Source organism: Maylandia zebra, linkage group LG18 (genome assembly GCF_041146795.1).
Source record: "Maylandia zebra isolate NMK-2024a linkage group LG18, Mzebra_GT3a, whole genome shotgun sequence".
NCBI lineage: Eukaryota > Metazoa > Chordata > Actinopteri > Cichliformes > Cichlidae > Maylandia > Maylandia zebra.
In genome coordinates this window covers 25227419-25243077 of record NC_135184.1, presented here as the reverse complement: position 1 = coordinate 25243077, position 15659 = coordinate 25227419, and the positions used below count along the sequence as shown (strand labels likewise).

Sequence of the window (15659 nt, the reverse complement as noted above, 5' to 3'; positions counted from 1 at the left end):
ATCACTGCAACATTTAAATGTTTGTAACAAATTGTGGCTCAGGCCATTGTACAAGTCTACATGAATTAAATGAGTAAATTAATTAGCTTTAAATGATGAACTGGGACAGAGTACACAGACAAGTGACACAAAACTGAAACAAACGTGTCCGATCATGAGAAAAACTTCCCTCATGAATCCTGTAACAGAAAATATGACTGAACAGAAGGTTTTGCTTCTGTCCTGCAGATGTCTTCCTGCGACACCGCTGAGGCTGGCCTTAAGACTTTTATTGCACATGTTGTGACATAAAAAAAAGAGGGACACGAGTCCTTTAATGGGAGTAAGATGTAAGGTGACATGCACAGCATAAGAGCCTAACATAACTTAGTCTTTGTAAAAGTCATGCAGAGTTTGAAAAAGGAGTTGCAGCAGAATCCAGGTAATGTTTATGTATTTAGTGCTGGTCTTAAACATGAAACAGGACTTTTTTTTTTAAATGGGGAGACGAGGGAAATTAAATTTAGCTTTAATTTTGGAGACGGGAGGTCCACTTTGCTTTTATGAGTATATACAGCAGAATTTAGTCAATTACCATCTTATGCACTACATTTTTTAAAAGTAATGTAACAATTGTGCAGTGATTTGTATATATTTTTGCTTTTTTAGCCAGACGGAGATGAATACGACATGGAAGTTGACCTGCTGGAGACAGACTGTCACGTGTTGGACCCGCTGCCTCTTGCCAACTGCACAGTCAGGCCCAAAGTACAGACGGTGAGACGCAGAAGCTCTCAGGCTTCGACTCCTGTAATTCAGTCGATATTAGTTCTGATCAACCTACTTTGATTCTTCGTTCTCTTCCAGGCGGTAGAAGGAGACTGTGATGTGGTGCTGAAGAAGGTTGGCGGTGTTCTGAAGGTCATTGCATTCAAGTGCAAATCAGAGGGTAAAGATCACAGATGCTGCTCTCATCCAAATGATTACAAAGAACAAACCACAGCAGTGTCCATACATACTGCATGTGTCAATAACCTGTATGTGACTTTCCTGCTCGACTTGTAGTATCCACAGAGGATTTGTGTTTGGGCTGTCCCAGCCTCCTTCCCCTCAATAACACCGATGCGCTGGACTTTGTTCATGCCTCTCTGACAACCTTCAACAACATGACTGTGAACACGACACATGTTCTTCTCGAGGTTGGAAGGTTGTCATCACAGGTCAGACAGTCAGGATACTTTTTACCAGATGTAACACAGCTGCATGCTTTAACCTGCAGCTGTCAGTTCATCAGTGCTGTTTAATACTCTCAGGTTGTGTCTGGTGGGCCCATCTTCATAACAGAATATGTGGTTGTTGAGGGAAACTGCACCGAGGATCCCTGCGTGCCTCTCAACGATGCCATGGCTGTGAGTACACAGTAGTAAAAGCACTCAGTTTGTTTTCAGGCCTGTTCAGCTGATCTGAGATGGAGAAATGTTCAATCAGGTCACCAGATGTTGAAAATGAACAAAACTGAGAGCTGTGCCTCTCTCTCCAGGCTCGTGGGATTTGTACAGCCAAAGGTACAATCGCCCAGCACAGTGTGGACTGCAAGATGTTCTCCACTCTGGTAAAATACTGCATCTGACTTCTAATATGTTCTGATTCATGAAGACAAAACAACATTCACCATCTAACGTTCACACAGAAAACATTAAGAACTGTTTTTCTCTCACTGATGTCATTTTTTTTTAGATTCCCATTGTAGATGCCAACAGCACTGCAGCTGCAGACCCCGTCCTACCACCAGTGGTTCATGTGCACACACACGGCCTGTCACACAAGCATGGCCACAGCCACCACAAACTGACTGCTCTCCACAACCCCCATCAAAACGTCCTGTTATCTGCAGAGTCAGCTGAAGTTGTACCTGTCGTCCCTGCTGCTGCTGCTCCAGCTGCAGATTATGATTCAGCTGGAGAATCTTTGACGAGTAAGGAGCCTCCTCTTTTCTTCAGGAAGAGAGATGTATCTGCTGCCATCATGGTTGATGCTCCTGCTGTTCAAACAGGACCAGTTTCTCTCGTGCCAGTCTGCCCAGGAAGAGTCAGATTCTTCTAAGTGTTCAAGTCCCACAGACTCTATACTTGCTTTCATTTGTAGCAGAGCACCTTTGATATGTGAGCCATGTCCAGTAGTGGCAGTAGGAATAATTTGCTTTAAACTGTCAAATCAGACAATCATCTGTGTAAAACTGAATGTAATGCTGATCATTAAATCTTCAGTAAATGTGTTTATAAATCAAAACAATCGACTATGTCAGTACATTTACAGGCCTAGTGAGCACACTTATATGTACCATGATGCATTCAGTCATCCCTGCAAAGTCTTTCAGAACAAGTGCAGAAGTTTACAGTGCATTCAATCCTGCTGTGAACCCGCTGACACTTCTCATACAGTCATGGAAGAACACACACACACACACACACACACACACACACACACACACACACACACACACACACACACACACACACACACACGCTTTTTAAAGATTTCATTACACAGTATATTTTACTGACAAACATTGCGTGCTAAAACAAATGAGAGCAGTGGAACACTTGATTTTCAAGTTCACCACACAAGCACTCATCCACCCACCCCCAGGCAACTGTTTATGAATGGGCAAATTCCATTTATTGCATTTACAAGAACGGATCAATGCATATCATGCTAAAGCACAAACAAGCTGGACAAACAGGTTCAAAAAAGGCTGTGTACCTTCCAAGTGTAAGAAGCGGATATTATGGCCCCACTGGGTAAACTGATAGCAAAAGCAGCCAAACAGAGGTCGTCCGTCACGACCTACGTCACAGCAGATATGAATTCTATGCCCTTCTGCCCAACACACACTCCAGAAAAAAAAAAAGTTCAAAGCACACGTTTTGGGTAGTTGCACCATTTATTCACATTGCTAGAAATTGCTGCTTTCATGCTTCCAACTTCAATGCTTCTTCTGAAGGAGTTCAAGAGACATTCGTACGAGTCCAAATAACAAGGGTAAGGAGTTCAACACCTGCCTCAGCTACACACTACCACCAGCTTAGTGATCAGCTTCTCAGCCCCATCCTTGAAACATCTTTTGAGCATTATGGGGTGGAAACCTGTTGCTGGAGCCTAAAGGAGTCGAGAAGTCTTTAAAGGATTCGTGGAATTTTAGCTTTAACTGTGCTGCACCTAAAGGTGGCTTGTAGAGGGGAAATATAAGTGGAGGGCCATCCGTAGTAGGAGAAAGGAATGGCAGACCGGAATTGTTAATGTCATCATTATCCTCATTTTCATTATCATAATCATCACCATGGTTAGCATTACCAGGCGAGGGAGTGGGAATACCTTCCTCAAGCCACTTGGAGAGTTGGTCATTTCCCTGCAGGGGCTTAAAATTCAGTGGAGTCTTAAGTTTACCATTCTGCTTTTTTGCAAGATTTTGGGTCATAAAATTTAAATCAACAGTCGGATCTCTGTAAAGCTCAGAGGAATCCACGAAGCTGTTGGGCTCCCTGCCTGGTAGTTCACGCTGTAGCAGCACATAATTCCCAGAATAGAAATTTAGAGTCTGCTCATGTTTGGAGTTTGAGTCACTTATGAATGGTTTTAAATTGTTCGGGAACACAGAGTTGTTATAAGTGGATACAGGAGCGTGCTGAAGCCTATCGAAAGGAACCATAAAATGATCAAGTTCCTCTCCAGGTGATTTATTGTGTTGCTGCTGTGAATTTGGGTTGTTAGACATAAAATTAGGCCACGTTGGACGGTTCAAGTTCCCAGTCAATAGTTGACCATTTACCTGCACTGGGGACTTAATGTTATTCAGCTGATATTGCCCTGCTGGGTCATAACCTGAAGGCAGAGGTTCTGAGGATTGGCTGTGTAGATACGGCCAGTGGGCATGCAGTGAATTAGGTGCGGGGTTCACGCGGTTCAGTGGTTCATGATTTGCAGTCCAACTTGGATCATTTCCTCGTGGTGTAGTAGGGTTGCCATCTGGTGGCTGTAAATATAATTGCTCCACATTTTGATCTGGAAAGGGGTGCAGTGAGAGGGGCACAGAGGTGTAAGATGAGGCAGATTGTGCTGCTTCAGTCGGCTGTTGAGGAAGTCTTGCAGAACCCACGCCAAACTCAAAATATGAAGCTGTAGGTGGAAATGAAAGATCTGGAAACAAGTGAGGCACATCTGCACAACTGCCAACTCTAGCTGGAGTAATATGGAGAAGCTGATAAAAAGTCATTTGTGTACAGCAGTTAGACAAGGAGCACACACGTTGCATATATGCAGAGCTGAGCTGAGGATCTTGCGGGGCTGTATAACTATTGATAGTTAGTGGAATTGCAGATTCAGGATGTTTTTGGTCACTGGGTTTAGCAGCACCCTGTGGCTGCAAATAGGTAGCAGAGGGTAATGTCACAGGCTGTAGCAGCTGGAGCTGCTGTGGGTAATAGAGCTGGTTAAGTAGGTGATGCATCTGACCCTGTGGATATCTGAGAAGAGGTGGTGTGCTTTGGACTGGATTTTCCTCATTTGTTCCAGCTGGTGTCTCAGATATTTGACAAAGTTTGTACACTTGTCCCAAAAGACTTTCAGCTGCTGATGCCAAAGCAGCATTTGGATTTCTGGCAGGCTGATTTTCAGGGCACAAGTACATTTGCTGGTGTACCTGACGCTGAGGGGCTTCAGGCTGTGGTGGCTGAGGAACAGTGGACAGGTTTGTTGCAGGCTGTGCTTTGGGCTTTGGTTGGGGGTAGAAGTGATAGAGGTGGGAAAGTTGGTTCTGTGCTTTGGGTTCTGCTTCCTCTGGTTTTTCAGGTAATTTGTGATATGGTGGATGATCTTCAGATGCTGAAGGCTGTGAGTAAAAAGAAAATGAATATGGGGGTTTTTTGTCTTGACTCTCGGGTTGGCTTGCAGGAGGTTCCTGAAGGAGACTAGGCCGTGGGTTGATTGGGCTGGGAAGCAAATGTTCTTCAAACTGACCTGCTGGTGGTTTAGTTATTAGTGACAGTGTAGGGGCAGGTGGCTGAGAATAAAAAGGGGGAAAATGTTGCCATCTTTTCCCTGCATCAGTTTGGACAACTGGAGATGAAGCAGGTCTAGGATTCACTGCGGGTGCAGCAGGTGTATTGACCAGACTTGCAGAGTAAAAGAAAGTGGGGTGGAAAGGACGATCCGTATCTTCTGGCCACTGATTCAGCATATCTGAGTTCTGAGGAAGAACCGCTTGATGAGGATCATGAGGAAAAGTCGACGCATACACACCTTTGCTCGGCGTTTCATTTTGCCAATCGGGATCCTTTGCTGGGTTTTCTGTGAATTCAGGCTGAGCTGGTAATTGTGACGGACAGGAAATTGTTGCTTCTCCATCTCCAGCAACTTCCAGAGTATACAACCCATCCTGAACAGAAATACAAGTTATCTTTCTTCCTAAGAAAGGGAGAAAAATCAAAACAAACATGCACAACATACCTTTTTCTCTAGGCAGGGCGCATAATGAGCAGAGATGACCACACCTTCAGGATGTTCGACTGTGCTGAAGCCACATCTGTTTGAGGCCACGGTTAGTGGCTCCCATTTACCGTTCACTGCAAAATAAATGGCAGGCAGGAACTCACCTTAGGTTTCCTACTCCTAAAGTCATCTTTTGGCAAACTAAGCTATCATTTAGAAAATATAGAAAGCCACATAGAAAGCTAAAAAGTTTAGACAAAAAACAAAACACACACACTGGAGTTTGGACCATCAGTTAACCTTAAGAGAATCTAAAATACATGAAAATTAAGTGGTTGTCATAGTCACACAGGGTTTGGAAAAAGTATTTGTAGGCCAGTTTAGCCAACATGTCATGTCTTTAGTGCTGGTTTAAAAACAAAAACAGAGACATGATGAGGACCAAAAACTCACACTTAACTTTAATATTGGAGACGGGCAGGGTCCACTCCGTTTTTACGAGCATGTCCGCAGTATTGCAGGTGACCATCGGAGGATTCAGTGACAGCGAGCCCATGAAAGGGCACGACATCCTCACTGGTATGCCCCACCAAAGCAGTGGGAGAACATAAGTGTCCTCCTGAAAGCAGCAAGGAAGCTATTATACATAAGCACGTGGTTAAAATGTGCAGTGCCTTCAGATCACAGTGACCCACCTGGAGAGCGACGAAGCAACCATCATAGGGTGCGACTAGGACCAGATCTCGTCGTGTCGAGCTGATGGTGTAACCGCAGCTCGAAGGTAACTTGGACAGGGGCAAAGGAGACAAATGGCTTCCTGGGGGAGACGTTCAGCAGGAGGAGGGTGTAAAAAGCATTACATGGAACTACTACGCAGACCTTAACATAACTACTTACCCCTGTCCACGAAAAGCAGAGATCCAGGGGTAGAAGCAGCATCATGAACCTGAAGCGTCATGGAGTCTAGCGTACATTCAACCTTTGGTTCCATCTTAAGGAGTCGTTCCATTGCCTCCAGGTCGAGACCACCATATTGTCCATCTGGTTGTTTAGCTTCCTCCCAGGCTTTCAAAAGTAGGGTTTGAAATTAGTTTTAGAAGGTATGCAGTCGTTTACTAGAGGCCCTAAAACACTATGAACACAAAATCCTTTACAAGCATAAGAGACCAAATGTTGGATTTATTACTTTTAAAAGCCATGGCTCACTTTCAATTTTAACTTTACGTACCCACGTCTGCCTGGTAATCTGTTTCAACATCCCTGGTGTTGTTTGTGGTCTTGTTTCTGTTGGGTTTAGGACTTCGCAGCAGCTTTTGCCCAATTGAAAGTTTTCCATGATGCTGATGACCTTTAGCTCCACTTTGACTAAGCGTTGAGTTTCCACCTAGTTCATCCAGGGCTTTAAGCCTCGTCAGTGTTGCGCATTGACAAAGTGAAGCAGAAAACAAAAAGAGCCCAAAATACAGTGAGCCATTAACACCCCTGCTCTCTCTACACGCCATTGGAACAGAGGAAAAAGCACTGCCCCAGGACTGTACCACAAAAACTGATCAGTCCTCTTAGCATGTAGTGCTAAACCTGGTCTTAATTTTGACTAATCAAACACCTAACCACAGCAGCTGGTGCTAATGGCGCAGTTAAGAGCAGGAGGTAGTCTGTGGCTCTGACAAGACAACAAGATTTACAACAAGTTACCCTGCTGCCATTTTTCTAACAGAACTTTTTTGCTGCTCAGTTTTCCTTCGGCTGAATGATGCTATACAGATTATATTTTATGGTAATATAATTCTTCTACAGCTTGTTTAGTGGCCAATTTTCAGACTTTTTGTTGCTTCATTTTGTGTGAAACATCTTTGAAACTTTTTTAAAAGAAAAATTGAATAAAATCTCAAATCAAAACTCCACTGCAATAATAAATCACATATGGATTGTGTTGCTGTCCGTGTCTCCTTTATTCTGGTCAAAGTGTGGGTAGTGTGGGTTTGGTGGGCAAGCAGCAGCTGTACTAAACTCAATACTAAGCAGTCAAACACTGTTTAGAACCACAAATTTTACTGAAATCTAGCGCTCGTCCCGAGTTTCCAAATTTGAGTCCCACTCTGAGGAAATGTGCCTGATATGGTGCATATCTAAAATCTAGTGTGTTTCTTTAGTGTAGCAAAAACACATGCAGCTAGTCTTTATACAAGACAATGATGTCGTGAGACTTTTTTTTTTTGCCAGTGAGAAAATGAGTAAAGACATGACTGATTTTGTCTCAGAGATTTAGAGCTGTGTAGCCAGTTTATCCTTCCTGTCTAGCATGTTTTCTTTCCTTTGGTTTGATTAGGAACTGGTCTGAAAGTAAGACAGATTATCACCCAAATCCCATTTAGATCAACACTTTATTTTATTGTTTTAACCTTAAAAGTTTGTCCTTAGCTACTGAAAATACCAAAGCAGCCCGAGCAGATCAAAGCGATTTCCCTTTGATGGCAGCCTGCAATTTATTAAAACTCTGTAATTCCTACAGATTTTAGTCATTAAACACTTCAGCAAGTTTATTTCTGGGATTTGGCAAGACTCGAGTGCATTCTCCTATTAAAGAGTGGAATGTGATAATTCACACATTAAGTGTAGCAGTAGCGTTCTCCTGTTTGATCATAAGATCTAGGTCAGTGTTTTCCCAATCAGAGTATGTACTGTTGCTAATTCAGTGTATCATTAGCACAATAAATTCAAACTGCCCCAGTTACAGCTATAATCACTAAAACTCCTGATTTACTCCATTAAACAAAGATTGAAGTGATGAGGCAACAGACTGGACATACTGGCTTTCCCTCTGGTTGGAATAATGTTTATTTGATCTGTCTGTAAACAAGACGTCTCATCGATGCATGGCATTTGAAACAGCAGATTTTGTGGCAGAAGGAAACTTCCCACTCAAAGAAAAGTGGACAAAATATTCCAAACTTTTTTCCCCCCCGTCGTTTAATTCTGTACATATTCCACAAAGTCTGGAGATTACTGATGCCAAAATATCCCTTAGGAAAAGTGCCATTAAAAGTTACTTCTTGCTGGGGCAGCAGTTTAAAAAGCCAACTTGTGGTAGCAACAGATCATCAGATATTGATTTTTTTTTTTTTTTATGGCACAGAATACACAGTTATTCTCAGAAAAAAAAAAATTCACAAGACAACTTACAAATGTTCTTATTCCAACCAACACCATTTTCAATATGTTTAGTGTACACAGCATCTTTTTTTTCTTCTTTTAAATATACTTCTACGTACCGTACTATGACAATTTGTGAATACACCTTTGATGACTAAAGCACAAGGCAAATAATCCCAAGGCGCTGGAGCCCAGCAGCCTCAGTTTACAGTCAAAATGCATTCATACTGTAGTACAATGACATTTCAGTTTCATCGGTTAATGAACAAGAAGTTAGCGACAAATCAATTAGTGATGAGAAGTTTAAGTAGTGTTGAAGTCTAAAGAAGCAGTTACATGTTTTACAGTCATCTCAAGTAGTCGTCTTAATGATTTACAGTCAACAGGTGATGCCAACAATCATCCATCAGAATAAGCTGAAGGAGCTCTGATAACCCTTTTATATTGACAATTGGTCCAAAGGGAGGGAGACTTGTGGGGGAGAGGGGTGTGTATGCATGTAGTGATTTTACAGCAAAATTTACAGATAGCAGGAGATGACAGACGTCTCAGCTGGCACAGAGGTGGAATGTCTGCAGAGACTCCCGAAATATAGTGAAGTGAGACGACGACCTCAGTAATGGGTGACCTTACACAACAGCCCAACACCACATCGTTAACTTTTAAGACCACATTCAGGTACAACAGCAAAGAAAAGCATGTGATGGAGGGTTGAAGAAGTTGTGCGGCGAGGGCGGCGAATCGGTACACACATACAGGACTTTAGAGGAAGTTTGTCATTTCTTTAATGGAAGCAGATGAGAAGATGGTTTTGGCTGGAATACGGCGCTAGGACAGAGGAGGGAGCCGGGCTGGGATCCAAGTGTTACAGAGAGTATGCATGCAACTTTTAAATGCCAACATGCTGATTTTATTAAAAAAAAAAAAAAAAAAAAAAAAAACCAGCATCTTTTAGTAATGCTCAAAAGAAGGGGAAAGAAAATGCGTAATTATGCACCTTCACATGTGTACTTCCTGTTCAAATACTAGCCACTTGCTGCAGTGAATGTTATAGAAGGCGAGTCCAAATTTGTTGAACGCTTTTATTACACTTTGCGATCATATTTGATGCACACTTGTGGTTAACATTTCAATGAACATGCCATTACTGTAGTGTCAGAAACATCAGAAGTACAATGTTTAAGTGGGGAACATTAAAAAAAAAATAAAAAAATAAAGAGGGTGGTGTTGGGAGGGTTAAGCAAACAAAAGGTTGTGTATAAAAGTAGACTGGATAGGAAGTAACACTGTATGCCACCTAATCCTGGAAGTAGTGTCAACACAATACGGTGAGTGGTAGTGAGCTGCTAAGGTGACGAACGGGTGGAGAGGTTGCTTAATATCCAGACTTCCTCAGGTACTCAGCCATTGCATGTGCTTTCTTGTTAAGATTTCCACCATGGACCGCCTCCTTTCCCATGACTATAACCAATACTGGAGCACACAAGGAAAAAAAGAGAAATGAACAGAATTGAAGAGTCTCCCTCCCCCTACAGGATGGATGGGGGAGGGGGGAACAAAGGTGACACAGCATCTTACCACTCTTCATTGCTATTAAAAGTTTCCAAGACATTTGACTGCTTTCGGGAGAAATCTTAACAGCAATATTTCTTTTCTCTTCTTTATGTCCCTCAAATTTTAGCTAAGTGAGCTTGAAATCATTAAAACCCTGAATCCCTCAAGTATTTTGCCATTGAGTAAGCCTTCTTATTCAATCCGCCTCCATGGACCCCTTCTTTGCCCATTACAAGAACCAAAACTGGAAAAGAGAAGAGATAGAAAAGAGACAGTTAAGAAAAAGAGGTAAGAGAAAAGCAGTAAGAGTGTTTTCCCACACACAGGTTCTACTTGGGCGGGCCGCTCAGGTATATTAACAGCTACCTAAATGTGCCTGATAAATGTTTTTGTTCAATTTTATTTTCCTCATTGAGTCAGACGTCATCTCTGATCAAGTTAACACTAGAAAAATTTCTGCACTCTTATTTTGAAAGGTCAGTTGCTGATAACCAGCAAGCACTGACCATTTCTCTTCGCACGTTTTCTCTGCTGCAGCTTTCACCTGCTGCTCAGTGGATGTGCTTTTGAAGATCCACTGTGAGCTGGAGGTTCACACCTGCCAGAACCTGCAGCAGGTGGAGAACTGGTTTATGTGGCGCTACACCGAGCTCACTGAGGCTGCAGGGAATAATAAGGGCTACCAGCTACAGTCTAAAAACTATGGAGTCATAGTTCAACTGCAGTATGAGACTCACTGAAGATACAGCTGATGACATTGCTTAAAAAAAGCAAAAAAGCAAAAACCCTTGGGTCAAAGTGCAGACCCAAGTTGCATAGAAAATGCTTATAATTTATTATTTAAGACAGCTCCTCCCACTTTTACACACACACTTATCTCCCGCCACAAGTGGAGCACAAGTATGTGGGAAACACTATTAGAAATGTGACATCTAAGGATATTCAACTGAAGTGCAGTTTTATTATTAGCATTATTCATGTTGCTACTTGACACAATACAGCCTCTACACATGTCCTGTGTCACTGAACCATTGATTCAAATCTGCCAAATTCATTAACCATAATTTCTAGTTCTGTTAAAGACAAAACAGTTACGGATGAGTGAGCAGTTTCCTGCACAGCCCTCGTCTTCAGTGCACTTTTAAATATTGGTGTGTTTTGCACTGACAAACTGCAGGAAGACCAGTGCACTTGATTAGACCCATTTTCTCAGCTTCTGCTGACCTCTGCGTTTACCAACAAACCAGATGTGATTCGCCCAAGAGATTTAGGACAGAATCGCTCCTTTGAGGGTCCTGGCTCTTTCTGCTAAAGAAAGATAATACCAAAAAAGAAAGACACTAATCAAGGTGCACTGTACCTTCCATACAGTTAAGACTGTAGCACCTCCATGCATGTGCTGTTGAATCAAATGTGTGCATTATTTCTTTGACTCTTCAAGTGAGGAACATGCAGAGAAGTAGAATAACAGGTGGAAATAGCTCGTGCTTAGGGAAAGAAGAAAAAAAAACCCCAAAAAGAACAATACAACTTATAGCTGAGGACAAAACAGTAAATGAAAACAGAATCTGGTTTTCATTGCAACCAGTGTTTCTCACCTTAGCACCAGGTTACAGTCATTTTTAAACAAATCATTTTCAAGTGAGAACTGATTTAAAAGTATTTAAATGTTTTGGATGTGTGCAATTAGCGCGCACGCGCGCGCACACAGGCAAATTGAAAGAAGCGGGGATATCGTGGCTTATAAAGCTGTACTAATCTTGTAATAAATGCAAACACTAGAGTAACCGTAACTTGAGTCAAAGATACTAAAACCATGTGTTTGAGGCCTACAAAAGATTTAAATCATCAAAATAACACAATTTTCTGCCAACACAAAACTTGTTTCTTCACTAATGTTAAACTATTTCAGTAGTTTTGGCCATCCTGTATCATTTGACCTTTATAGAACAAATGACTAATTAAGAATATAAACTATTAATGAAATACTGGGAAAAATATAACTTTGTGCATCCTGTAGATCTTATTCTGGCTCAGGTGTGGATTACAACCATAGCAATGAGATAAGGAAGTGATGTCATGCTGCAAGAGAATGAGCCTGACAAATCTAATTTAAGACATTGCTCATACCCATGTGTTTATGGGAAACAGTAGTGTCTTAGCCTAAGTATGCATTCTGATAGCTGCAAAAAGCTAACCCATAATACGCCTTTACCTTTGCCGGCTCTTCCCACAGAGATATTGTATGTAGGTTCTCCTCCTTGGCTCTTTGTCCTGATGTCCATTGTCCAGTCGCCCTCATCCTGGAGGCTGTCTCTGAGGACTGAACACTTCTTTGAGCCCAGAGTGAGACCGCTGGTGTAAAAGGTCTCCCTGTCCTTACCGATAAGGACGTCTATTTCCTGAGACTGAGGAGAGAGAGAGGGGCAAACAAAAAAAGAGACACACAAAGCAACAGGATTGAGGCGATATTAGTCACATGCCCAAGAAGTAGATGTGGTTCCAGTGACATGGCAAGCATAATCCCATTTCAAATAACACAGTATTATTAGTTAGATCAACTTTAATGCATGACTTCTATGCACACATGAATTCCGCACAATAATAATTGAGGGCTATTTTAAAAGAATTGCACATGTCTTGACTTTTGGGGATTCATTTCCATCCTTGTAAACACTGTTTTATAATTCTTTTGTGAGAATTGGGTGATTTTTTTGCAAAGACATATTCCAATTCTGTTCTGGGTGTCAGACAAAATGATAGAGGCCTCAATTATCTAATATTTTAGAAAGGCACAGAGAAAAACAAAAGGTATATTATTAATAGTAGCATTCTGGCACCGGTCACGTGTGACAAAACAGCGGCATTAGGAATTACAGACTAGCATCAAGGGAAAGGACCGCGTTGAAACCCATTCTCTGAATCCTAACACGCCCTGTCCCCAAACCAGGCGATAATATGATCGGGATCCTCTGCCTGCAGGGACTAGCGGAAGTAAAGCGGCGTCTATGCACCGGTCTACCGCTCAAGCAATCCCAATGAATGAACTGAAAACGCTCATTCCCTATTAAAAGACGAGCATTTATAATTGCACTCGTTTCTTGCTCGCACTGATAACACTGCGGATTTACCCCAGGCTGAACCAAACACCACACATTAGCTTTTAAAAGCACCCGGAGCCGGTAAAGCAGCAGCTTAAAGTTAGCTAATCAAAGCAAGCGTGCACACAAAAGCATGCACGCTCCCTTCAATCAGACACAGTCTACTCGCTGGTCTTAAATTAGCTAAGTGTTGTTTTACCCGGGTTCCCTCACCCCTTTATTTTGATTATTACAAGACGGCACGCCATAATCATCTATTTGTGTGTGAAAGCCATTATACGAGAAGCCTTCTCTGAACCACATGAGGTCTAATCCCAACGTTTCCTTAGCTAGAAAAAGCCGACACAGGCCACTGGTGAGCTAGCCAGCTAGCCCATAAGCTAGCTCGGCACCGTTAGCTCGTTAGTCGCTCAGATCCTGCGAGGTAACGGTTTCTGCGCTCCTCTGGCTGGTGAACGTCTGCGTGACAGATAACATTACTGCCAAACGAAACCACACTCTCACACCCCCAAACGAGCTCGTTTTGACTTCTTACCGTGATATTGTTGAATGTACCACCGGCATGTGCTGCCCAAACATATTTGGCGTCCATATAACCAACAATGGCGCTATCCTGACAGCTGCCATCGGCCATCAGGTTTTCCACGTAGCTTTGCCAAGACATTTTCAAGAAACTGATGATATAAATATATTTAATTTAAAAAACTACACCTATTTTTTAGTGTTGTCGCCAAATAAGAGGCAAGACAGAATGAAAGAAAGCCCGCAGACTAATTTAGAGTCTCCAATCTAACCCACACTTCGACGTTGAGCAACGCGAAGGCTGGGGCAGCAAAGAAAGCCAGGGCAGTGAGGCAGCGGCTGGGTGTAGTCCGTATCAGATCACTCCGCACAATGAGCTCCCTGGCGCTTTTATGGCAGCAGGCGGCGGAATAAAGAGGGACTTATCAGCTCAGCCAACAGTCAAGTCTGAGGGACTGCCGGGGTGGAGATTTACTGATTCTTCCATTAACTTCAAGTGTTTTCATGTTGTATGGATGACATGACAAAGAGCGTCAGACCAGACACCGTGTGGGCTTTTACCCGCAGTACACAAAAACAACACGCACTGAGATGCACGTGTCTGATGGATTTCGCGATTATTTTCTCACCTAACGATCCTTCATATTATTGCTACTTAAAATCTGCATTCACCGGCCACTTTGTTAGGTACACCTGTTCATCTGCAAGTAATTGCAAGTATCTTATCAGCCAATCACATAGCAGCAACTCAATGCATTGTAAATATGGTCGAGACGACATGCTGAAATTCAAACCGAGCATCAGAATGATGAAGAAAGGTGATTTAAGTGACTTTGAACGTGGCGTGGTTGTTTGTCTCTGTATTTCAGGAAAAAAATATCGGGGTTTGGGTTAGGGTGAAAATGCCTTGTTGATTTCAAAGGTCGGAGGATAATGGCTAGACTGCTTTGAGGTGATAGAAAGGGAATAATAACCCAAAAAGGCCATTCATTATGTTCATTATTCATAATTCATTATATTCTGAACACACAACACTTTGACCTTGAAGCAGATGGGCTACAGCAGCAGCCAAAGGGTGCCACTTCTGTCAGCTAAGAACAGGAAACTGAGGCTCCAGTCAACAAGATACTGGAAAATGTTTCCTGGTGAGTCTCAGTTTCTGCTCCAACATTCTGATGTAGGGTTAAAAAAAACAAAAAACAAGAAAGCATGGCTCCATCCTGCATCATATCAATGGTTCAGACTAGTAGTGGTGGTGTAATGGTGAGGGGGATGTTTTCTAGGCACACTTTAGGTCCCTTAGTACCAACTGTGCATCGTTTAAACACCACAGCCTGCCTGTTGTTGAATGTGTCCATCCTTTTTTGACTACAGTGCATTCATCTTCTGGTTGCTTCCAAGAAAGATCATCTCAAATTGCTTACTTGAACATACTAAGTTCACTGTACTCAAATAATCCCCACATCACCAGATCTTAGTCAAATCAAGCACCTTTGGATGTGCTCATGAACGTGCAGCCAACAAATCTGCAGTAACTGTGTGATGTTGTCATGTCAATATGGGCCAAAATCTCTCAGGAATGTTTTAAACACCCTATTGAATCCAAGGGATGAAGAATTAAGGCAGATCGGAAGGCAAAAAGGAAGTCCAACCTGGTACTAGCAAGTGATGACTACTGAGAGATATAAACCAGTCTCCCCTAAGAAATCTGATTATCTGAGATAAGCAACCCGTATATGTATTATCTGTGTTCTGCTTGGGGTCCTGGAGACAAACTCAGAAGCCCAAGACTGCTTAACATTATCTTATCAGCTTGGAACTTTTCATGACATCATTTTAGATTCTTTTATGTGATTAATATAA

General features: G+C 42.3%; 3 protein-coding genes across 5 annotated transcripts; 1 reads left to right on the top strand and 2 right to left on the bottom strand.

Annotated features, from left to right (window-relative positions):
* The first annotated feature begins 652 nt into the window (after positions 1–652).
* Positions 653–2098, top strand: LOC106676018 (alpha-2-HS-glycoprotein). Its single transcript, XM_014411782.3, has 6 exons — positions 653–756; positions 847–928; positions 1045–1199; positions 1293–1388; positions 1520–1591; positions 1717–2098. The coding sequence occupies exons 1-6, from the start codon at positions 670–672 to the stop codon at positions 2080–2082; spliced, it is 858 nt and encodes a 285-aa protein (XP_014267268.3). The 5' UTR covers positions 653–669; the 3' UTR covers positions 2083–2098.
* A 450-nt stretch (positions 2099–2548) lies between these two features.
* LOC101470886 (uncharacterized) lies at positions 2549–7091 on the bottom strand. Of its 2 annotated transcripts, XM_004570475.5 has the most exons (7): positions 6695–7091; positions 6364–6531; positions 6162–6283; positions 5920–6085; positions 5485–5600; positions 5278–5413; positions 4777–4867 (listed from the first exon to the last, which is right to left on the bottom strand). In XM_004570475.5, exons 1-7 carry the CDS (start codon positions 6966–6968, stop codon positions 4854–4856), a joined length of 996 nt encoding a protein of 331 aa, XP_004570532.1. In that variant the 5' UTR covers positions 6969–7091; the 3' UTR covers positions 4777–4853. The 2 variants fall into 2 exon arrangements, with proteins under 2 accessions (XP_004570530.1, XP_004570532.1); XM_004570473.4 differs by having other exon boundaries at positions 2549–5413; positions 6695–7087.
* Positions 7092–8286: 1195 nt separating this feature from the next.
* Positions 8287–14195, bottom strand: LOC101471541 (profilin-2). 2 transcript variants are annotated; one of them, XM_004570476.5, is made up of 3 exons: positions 13810–14184; positions 12389–12581; positions 8287–10092 (listed from the first exon to the last, which is right to left on the bottom strand). In XM_004570476.5, the coding sequence occupies exons 1-3, from the start codon at positions 13936–13938 to the stop codon at positions 9995–9997; spliced, it is 420 nt and encodes a 139-aa protein (XP_004570533.1). In that variant the 5' UTR covers positions 13939–14184; the 3' UTR covers positions 8287–9994. The 2 variants fall into 2 exon arrangements, with proteins under 2 accessions (XP_004570533.1, XP_004570534.1); XM_004570477.4 differs by lacking the exon at positions 8287–10092 and adding an exon at positions 10099–10417 and having other exon boundaries at positions 13810–14195.
* Positions 14196–15659: the final 1464 nt, after the last annotated feature.